Genomic DNA, 10,290 nt, shown 5'->3' on the forward strand with positions numbered 1-10,290 from the left:
TGAGAATGTCTCTGATAAAGAGTGTTTTTCCATGAACCATGAGAAGCAAACAAAAACCAAGATTCAAAAGACCAGGCCTTTATCCCAGAGAAGAAAACAAGGAGATCGAGGATAATAGTCATAAATATAAAGAGGACATGCATATAGCTAGATATGTATGGCGCAGGTCATGGTTTACATGCAGAAAAGTTCAGTTTGAACTAGCTAGTAAGAACAACATGAACATAAAATATAAATTCTTCATTCGAAAATTCGAAGTACATAACACGTTCCACAATCTTTTATCTTCCGCCCTTCCAAAAACACTAAGATAGGCGTCGGGTTACTATAATTGCAAACAAACACACAGGTACTTAGATTTCTTCAAGACAGAAACAACCTAAAAAAGAGTCTTCCCAAAGAATTCAAGCATTCTGCACCCTAGCCGTAAAAGCGCTAAACAGTTCTGGGTACTGCAAAAAGTCATCCAGCATAGATTCCGTCCCCGCTACCTGAAGGTTCCCCGCAGGCATCTCGTAACCGAAAGGCATCGTTGGTCGAGGACCTAAAGCCTCAGTTTTGATACCGTTGAGATTCTCGAACGGCTGTGGAACCCCCTGGTACTGATCAAAAGAGTAGCTAAAATTCTCGTTCTTTATCCCCTTCCTCATTGCATCCAATGACTGCGGAAAAGTCGATACACCATCAATCTGCGGCGGAGTTGTCTCGACGGTGCAAGTCTGGGTTTTTGGACAGTCATACTTCTTGGACGATGGTTTTGGAAAGAACCTATGAATAACCGCTTCCAACAGGCCAGAGTCCGAGGACTCGGTAGGAAAAAACTCAGAGTCGTCAATTCTTGGAGTGGTTACTCTATTGGAACCCCCTGTAGTGTTATAACTCAGATTGTTGTCAATGAGTGGCATACTCATGGAAGAAGGGCCTACGTAAGCGTCAGAAACGTCAGAATTACAAGAAGGATTCAACAAAGAACATCCCGAGAAGGCACTTGTAGAAGACGAAGAACCATTGATGTATGGGAAATGGTCGTCAAGAGCCTGAGGGGAAGATACCAAGGATGGGTTCGTAGAGGAATTAAGCAAATCACGAAGGAGTAACATATTCAGAGAACTATGTCTCTGTGGTGCGGACCCAGCAAGGCTATCGGTATCACGAGGGTTTGAGAGAGGTGACCAACCTGGAGATGAACCAAACTGACGACCATGTGGGGTCTTGATTGACGGCGGAGATTGTTTGTGGTAGTTGAAAGGAGGAAGCAGGTGGTCGGTGGCAGACATAGGCGGCGGAGTCGGGTATACGAAGTTGGTTCGAGCCTTGAGACCACGCATTGCTCTAGCGGCGCAGTCGTAGGCGCAAGCAGCTTCTTCAGCCGTGTCGAACGTGCCGAGCCAGCGGCGCTCCTTCGACTGTGGGTCTCTGATCTCGGCAGCATAACGGCCCCATGGCCTGCGGCGAACTCCGCGATATCTCATTGTGCCACCGGCCTCTCTCAAGGACCTCTTGTTCGTGGTGGTCGTGGTGGCAGAAGCGGCCGTGGAAGTTGTAGTAGCCGTGGGGTTGCACTTCTTATGGAGGTCAGAGATTGGCTCGGGCGTGTGGGTAACAGCATTTAGCCGCCTAAATTCTTCGTCCATTCTGTTTGCGTGAAGAGATTTGTTGAAGCTAGACCGGAAAATGAGAACGAGCAAAACCGAAAGTAGGCCTGATGAGAACGAAGTGTTTGGGATGTTGTTTTCCCTGGCCACTGTGGGTAAATTTATAGTTGCATGGAAGATGAACTCAAAAAATACACGAGGGCCCAACACCCCAAAAGAAGATGAAAACGACGAGATGTGGATATTGATTGATTTATTCATGCAACTTGAAATTCGAAAAATGAACGGAGGTTTATTGTTAATAACATTTACAAGGACAATAGATTATCAAATGTTTTCAATTGGGTTGAGGAAAAATTATATATTATATATATTTGAAAAGTGAAAATTTGGAATTTTTTTTTACGTTCTATCTCGTTTAATTTGATTTTATTATTATAATTTTATTAAATTTTTATACAAAATATAATAAAAGATTTAATTCTTTTAAATTTTAAAATAAAAATATATTAAATTCGGACAATATTTTATTCTAATTTCAATAAAATATCTTATCTCTTATAATCTGAATTGAATAACCAAACGAGACTTATTATCATCTCAACACATGATTATATATTATATATAATTTTTTATTTTATCAAATATGTGATATATAGATGATGATTGATGAGTAAGAAAACTCATTTAATTTAAAAAGAATAAAATAAAAATAAATTTAAAAAACTAAAAATAAATACGATATTTAATGTACAAAATGATAGATAGCAAAGCCCTTTTTTTACTAATAATAAAGATGGAAAAATGGAATTCTTTTTTCTATTTTTAGAGGAAGTTCTGTAATTTCTATATCGAGGAGATAAGGTAATAATGAGAATTTAATCCCTCTCCTATCGAGGTAGCTGATCTCCTAAGTCTCAAGTTTTCAGCAAGAATAAATATACGATAATGGCCATCACTTAATCTTGCACTGTATATAATATATATTCGTATTCCGAGCCGACATACATCAAATAATTAACACGTTATTATATAGTCATGTTTGTATACATGATTAATTCGAAGCTATTACTGTTTTTGTGATAATTAGATTACGTTTCGATGTTGAATTAAATTAAATTGAATTGAACTGAATTAAGATGATAAAATATTATTAAAATATTATTTTTTAATATTATTATTATTTTAGAATTTAAAAAAATTAAATTATTTATTATATTTTATATTAAAATTTAAAAAAATTATAATGATGAGTTGAAATGTTTTTAAATTACAAAGATAATATAAAGCTCTTACTTCACAACGTATAAACACTCATGAAATTATCCGAGGCTAGTACCTGCTATATACGTACGGAAAATGGTATGCCTAATTTTCAAAGAATTCTTTTATTTATGATAGTGGCCGCCAGATCATCCCCAAATTAATTCCATCCATAGTACAAAAAGATTATTATTAAATCACGGAAAAGATATATAAATATATATATTAGAAGCATTATTATAGTCAACTTTGAGAAATGGAAGGACTTTGCGGGTGCCAGCTATATATAATAGCAGTACTATGGGTACTATTGGGCAGTAATTGCCTTGGGCTACTTCCGAGAGCATGCAATTAAAGGGAGTAAAAAATAGGAGGGAAATGGCCTGGCCGGTTGTCGTTTTGGGATGTAAGAGAATGTAGGAGTATGATAGACGTATATTGCAGAATTTAATAGAAACACGGTAGTGTAATAATAGGGTTTCTTTTTCAAGTTTTTCCAAGTTTCAAAACCCTCTCTCTATCTTTTTACCTCGAGATTAAAGTATTAGTAAAAAAAAAAAAAAATTAATTAATTTCTGAACAAAATGTGTCTGCATCAACACGTCTCCATCTACCATGTAATAAATAAAAGAGATAGATGGGATTTTCAGGAAAAAAAGAAAAAAAACAGATCAAAAAAGTTACTTGGATGTTTTTAAAAATACATTCTTTCTGGGAAGTTGGAGAAGATCAAGGACTTCTGGTCCTTGTGATTATCAATATTCTGAATGATTATAAACACTGGCGGCGCTCAGAATTTGTTCCTTCCACTTTTGTTTTTGTCAAACTCTTTTTTCTATTTAATTATCATTATTATTATATTTTTCTTCTTTCTTTAGAGGTGGGCATGCATGTATTTTTTCCAGCCTGAAAATGCATAATTTTTGAGTAATTACTGAGGGTTAGGGTTTGGAAACCAAAGATTTATGAGTCACATGGAGTTGTCTGATATAGGCGTTAAGTAGGGTCTTTAAGGGATGGTTATTAGGTTCTGTTGGTAGCTAGACGGAGACTAAAGTTGTTTTGTGGGAGGGATGTACGTACCATGAGTCAGAAAAAGTAGGGAAAATGTCCCCAAACCTCCTTTCCTTCTCATCACTTTCTCGCCTCCTTTTCCTAACTAAGCTTTGGTTTACAACTAAGAGCACTCATCAAATCAATCCAAACTTTAAAATTTGATAATTTTAACTTTAAAATTTTGATATTAAATTTATCATATATTCAAATGTTAAGTTTTTAATTACAATACATTTATCATCATTTTTAAATTTAAAGATTTACTATTGACACTCTATAATTATTATTTTATTTATTTAAATTATTATTTCATAATTTTGAGTCACAATATATTTAAGTTAAGAAATAATAATTTAAATATTAAATTAAATTATTAATTAAAATATAGTTAGTGTGATTGTAAAATATGAAAAAAATAAATTAAAAATATTATTATGAATAAAATAATATTATATTATTATTTTGATGAATATAATAACTAATCTAATGTGTGATTATGGATCGAAATATTTTTTATTTATTAAAAATATATACTTTTCAGCAAATTTTTAAGATGAAAATAATGAATTCAATATTAATACTCTGAACACCTATCTATCTTCCCCAAACACAGATCATGCCAAAAGCGGTAGACAGAGAAATTAAGAGATTGACAAACAAATCAACACATCAATATTAACCCAAATATGAAATGTATACATATATAGATATATATATATATAAATATATATGGGATTCTCGAATTACTGGCCATGCAGCATGGGGAAGAGATCAAATGATATATGAGATCTATGTGAAATCAAAGGTATAGTAGGGCCTAGGCATTTACTCGATCCCAAGTTACCAGTAGTACTGTATTTATATCAGCAGGAAAATTGAAGGTTTTCGTATTCTTAGCTCGGATCGAACTGCATGCAAATCTAGCTAGTGCTTTCTTTCTTTGAGTACTGTGTTGAAGGACGTAGGCCATCAACCAACGCAATTCTAGAAAATTCATTGGGAAAGTAAAAAATAAAAACATTTGTTTTAACTTTTAACTCAAACAATGGCCGGAGAACCTCATGTGGCCCTTTTGCTGGAAGGAAGGAATCCTCGGTAAATAAAAAAAAAAATCCCTCTGATCACCTGATCATCGATCATCCCATCCATTCTTCTAGGAAAAACGGTGCGGTCCGTCCTAGCTAGCTAGCAGCTTGGATCTTGATTCTTCACCGATTCTTCGTCAATGGTTTTTACGTAATTTTTTAAGGATATAAACAGCGTTCATCGTGTCCATACTATATATAATTATGTGTTATATTTCTATGCTCTTCTTCGATGGAGAGAGACCAGGAAACCGAGGGGATCACAGCAAAGTAGGGTTATCTTGAACGAATGAAATTATGAATGACCGTCCTATTATTATTATTATTATATTCTAAATAATTAATGTGGTTTTAATATTCTGTTTAAATGAAGCTAGCGGTGGAAGCCAATATATTTTTCCATTTGCGGGCTGTTTTTGGAGGATGAAATCAGTATGAATGTCAGGTATTTACATCCAGATAAGATGATGTCTCTCCATTGCAATCAAATCAAAGCATGAGGAGGATCTCAGAAGATCACATATATCAAGAAGACTATCATGCATGATCATCCCATGCATTGCATGCTGATTTATTTTATCTTTCATCTGCAAAACCAGTGGTTACTTTCTTTTGTCCAGTCACTTCAAGGAACCGACTAATTAACCACTAGCACTTCTTGTCATCAATATTTGTAATCTGACCACAAAATTATAAATATAAGACATACGAGAGAGAGAGAGAGAGAGATGGAGAGAGAGAGAGAGAGTAAATGGCGGTGGAGGGTCGGGGCGGGGAATTAAGACTTGAGAAGGGCGGAGACGCCAAGCAGAAAAAGATGAAAAACCCAAGATTTTAACGACAAGAGGAGATCTTGTCAGAAGTAATAGAATCAATAGAGTAGCCAGCTTTTTCACATTAGAATAGGAGAGATGAGAAGCCCAGAGACTTTATGACCTAATGTCAAAATATCACCCACCATTTCTATAATATTATGTAATCAAATATTAGGGTTATAGGGAATGTCTTTACAATGCCATCCCTGTCACGTCGACTCCTTCCCTGTCTGTCATGTCCATTTGATCCTCTGTTCTGTTTTTTTTCTTTTTTTCTCATCGGAAGTAACGTCGTTACCGATCCTCGAAATTTTTCGATTTCTATTGAAACTCGGACATGACCAAAAGCTTTTTCAAACCTTCTATAATTGTACGTTGAAATACATATTGATTTTCCGTAGATATTGTGATAGTAATTTATTAATGAGATATCAACATTTTTTTTTTCTTTTTTTTTTTTTTATGTAAAAACGGATGAGAATGAGAAGTACTATTTCTGCCAAATTAAAAAGAGGTTTTACATAAATTCAATATGCATCAGATTATTTTATAATAAAACATAATTTTATAATTTAACGTAATATATTAAATTAAGTCAATATATAAATTTTGTTTTATTCTATCTCTTCTTTATAGTTAAAAAATTTCTCCACCTCAATTTATAGCCTTTAGCTTAAATTATACTATTTGTAGATTTTAAAGAGGTCATTCCATACCGTAAATAATCCTAACAAGTTAGTATAAAAATATCTATAAACTGTTTGTAAATAGCAAACTTTAGGGTTTAGATCAGTCCATGAATCTTGACCATAAAGACTTGAAAACATGCCAACAACGGATCGTTTTGGAGCCAGATCATGTAACAACCATGGCTAGAACTTTCACTTGGGTACACACGACTAAAATAACATATGTTGCCAATTATATTATATTATATTGAATGATAACACTATAACTAAGTTTGAAACTACTCTTACAATATTATAAAAAAATAAATGTATGGATTTCTTTACATATAAAAAAACGTACATTTTTTTTGTCTACTTTGTTTGTTAATCATCTTTAACAGTAATTTTTGGAGATAATGTTCAAGAGAAGTACTAAATTATTTTATAGTAAAGAAAAATAGTTATATATAAATTCTTCTTATCGGTCACTATTTATTATTATACAGTTTATATTTTATGAAAAATGCCTTATATCTTACTAGTAATATTTCATATCTTATAAAAAAAATTATAAATAAAAAATAGTTGATACATACAATTTCTTTTATATATATATATATATATATAGATTAATACTGCAAGACATGGCAAACTAGAAGATAAAAAGTGGGGGTATTGTACGTTGGTGTAAAAAGCGGCCATACTTTGAATGCCAAGTTTAATGCAATCTTGAAATTCTTGTGCCTCTAATAAAGTGCAGGCATTGGAATACCAACCTCCTATTTTTATTTATTTATTTATTTATTCTCAAAGAGAGGAAAGGGAAATAAATTCGCTCGTGCAGTAAAACTGGACAAAGGTACAGGATGATGTGCGTTACAGGGTTTAACGGTTCCCTACTGTACATACCTAAGCTTCCACCCGAAGGAAACAGTTATTCTGGTGACATGAATAAGTTCTTTAGCTTTTTATATATATATATATATATAGTTGGTACTCTCTCCCAATGCTTTCATTAAAAAGTGCAGACTGCAACCCCTACTATTTTATCGTGTTCGTACAGGCACCGTATCCCGATTCATCTCCTTTTTCCACCAGCAGATATAGATTCGAGATAAAGCCTTGCGTCCCAGCCTGGTAAAACTATCAATTCTTCCACTGTTAGCTCTTCTTCCATGCACAGATCAAATATTACACCCTACGTTTTTTGTCTTCTTCTTCTTCGATCGTTCTAAAGGTTAGATCCGAATGGTCCAAACCCTACATCTGCATGCTCATCATCCGTACTCAGCCCGGCCCAAGCCTCATTCCCCCATGACCAAGTCAAGTTCGTGATTAGGATACTAATATATATAAATGAGTTTAAATTAAAACGGATTGATTTGATAAATTCAATAAATTCTGTTTTCAAATTTTATAAATTTTTAATTTTAGATTTTTTTTTGTTGGGATTCAATATTAATATAAATTTTTAATATATGTTTAATTTATAAATATTTAAATTTATATTTATTGAGTTAATAATATATATATATATATATATATATACGTCCAGCTAAACCCATTTATATAAACAGTTTGAAATGGGTTAAATGGATCATGTCTAGATTAACTCACTAAAATTTAATTATTAAACGGATTAAAACGGATCGTGTTACATCATCTGTTATTTATATGAATCGTTTTTTTATGATTTGATCCGTTTGATTAAACGGGTTGTGTTCGTATTGACCATATAGTTTAGGCTACGTTTGGGTACCAAGAATAATTCAGATATTTTCATAATACTTCACTATTATTCATTATTTTATTATTAAATTTTATATATTTTTTATTACTATTTAATATTCTACTGTTATATTTTTATTACTATTTACTACTCTTCTCAACACCTTAACATTCGATTAATACTTATGACTTGATGCGATATAAATATGACTTACCAACACTAATGGACACGCCTAATTTAAGAGATATGACAGATTTGAAGTTTGTCTCATGTCAAAGGGAGAAAGTCACGAATAGGGGTGTCTATTTTCTTAATATCGTGTATAAATCATTTTCCTATTTCGAAAACAATCATGCGGAAGGAGCAAGTCCAATCAAGGCAAAGTACACTGGGTTATAATTATTGGCAAAGTTTTACTAAATATATATCTAAAAATATATATAAACCAAGAAATATATCTAAGAACGCCAATGATTCCCTAAAAAATGTAGAAGCATATACCGCAATTGAGCAGTTAATTTCTATGAAAACAAATCCAAAACACAACAACTATTTTCGAATATAGGGAAGTCCAGATCTATCAAGCACAAATGATAATGTCACAAAGTGATTAGGAAGCTGTGCAAGAGGAGAAAAACAAAATGCAGTAGAAAGAACCCCAAGCTTTAACTAGACTGTTTTTCTCTATAAACATGGAAAAAAGAAAAAGAAAAAGACACTTGCATACAAATCTGGGAAATGTAACTGTTTGGATAGTGAGATTAAATGAAATGATTTTAGTTAAAAATTAAAAATTAAATAAAATATTATTAGAATATTATTTTTTAATATTATTATTGTTTTGAGATTTAAAAAAGTTGATTTGTTTATTATATTTTGTGTGAAAATTTAAGAAAATTATAATGATAAAATGAGATAAGATGAGATAGATTGAGAGTATTTTTCAATCCAAACTACTCCATATAATCTCACAGGCCACAGTAGTTGATTATATTTCAAAGGTTGTTGGGCTTTATTATATATTGATCCAGTTGCAACAACTAATTAACTGTGAATCACTTTCTTGTTAGATGTTCTACAAGTTTAAGGCCTGGTTAGAGCAGGTACTGGAACTTGTACTGCTCCATTAATTATAAAAAAAATCAAATCGCAACAACCGACTAAATAAAGAGATGAAATCTTTCCATTTATCATCAACAGAGATGCCATAACTACCAAAAGAAACCACAATTTTTGCAATTTTGTAGCCCAAAATTGGACAGCAGGGGATGAGATCTAATTATATTATATGTAGTCATTCGGTAATATTATCCACTCGGGTTAATCTAATGCTATAGTTTGATGAAGTATCGTTTGGACCACACGTATTACCAACTCCATTCATCGCAATCTAAGTTTTTGATTGTGTTTAGATGTTGAATTGTGTTGAGATGATAAAATATTATTTTTTAATATTATTATTATTTTAATATTTGAAAAAAGTTAAATTATTTATTATATTTTGTATTGAGATTTAAAAAAATTATAATGATGAATTGAAATAAATTAAGATAAATTTATGAACCAAATAAAGTCTAATCGTTAAAGAAACAGTACTATCGTTGGACCACACCTCGTACCAACACCATTCGGAGAAGGGAAATCTCACATTAATTCCACATTTTTTTTACTTAACTCCTTTCGGATTAGGTAGTCGTGAAAAAGTTGTATTCTTTTCTGTTTGTACCGGACCTCATTTGTTAGAACAAAAATAATACACCGATTCATAATTTTTACGCAATTTTACAAATAAAATATTAATATATTTTAAATTTAGCTAAATTAATATATATATTTTTTATAAAAGATTTATACAAAAATTTTAAAATTTGTATATAACATTTCCGTATTATAAAAAAGGAAACATGGTACGTGACAGTACTATGTAAACATTCCCCTATAACTGATTGGCATGAAAACGCCTCTCTCTCTCTCTCTCTCTCTCTCTCTCTCTCTCTCGTGTGTCACTGTGTGTTATATCGATTGGTAGCATTCCGACGTGCAGCCTATGAATGGTTCTAGACAAATCCAAAATGTGCC

At 32.3% G+C, this 10,290-nt stretch overlaps 1 protein-coding gene across 1 annotated transcript; it reads right to left on the bottom strand.

Moving 5' to 3' along the window:
* Window positions 1–221: 221 nt before the first annotated feature.
* Window positions 222–1,809, bottom strand: LOC121256409 (ethylene-responsive transcription factor ESR2-like). The gene has a single exon (XM_041157203.1). The coding sequence runs from the start codon at window positions 1,632–1,634 to the stop codon at window positions 405–407; it is 1,230 nt and encodes a 409-aa protein (XP_041013137.1). The 5' UTR covers window positions 1,635–1,809; the 3' UTR covers window positions 222–404.
* Between the last annotated feature and the right edge of the window lie 8,481 nt (window positions 1,810–10,290).

Source organism: Juglans microcarpa x Juglans regia, chromosome 3D, assembly GCF_004785595.1.
Source record: "Juglans microcarpa x Juglans regia isolate MS1-56 chromosome 3D, Jm3101_v1.0, whole genome shotgun sequence".
Classification (NCBI taxonomy): Eukaryota; Viridiplantae; Streptophyta; class Magnoliopsida; order Fagales; family Juglandaceae; genus Juglans; species Juglans microcarpa x Juglans regia.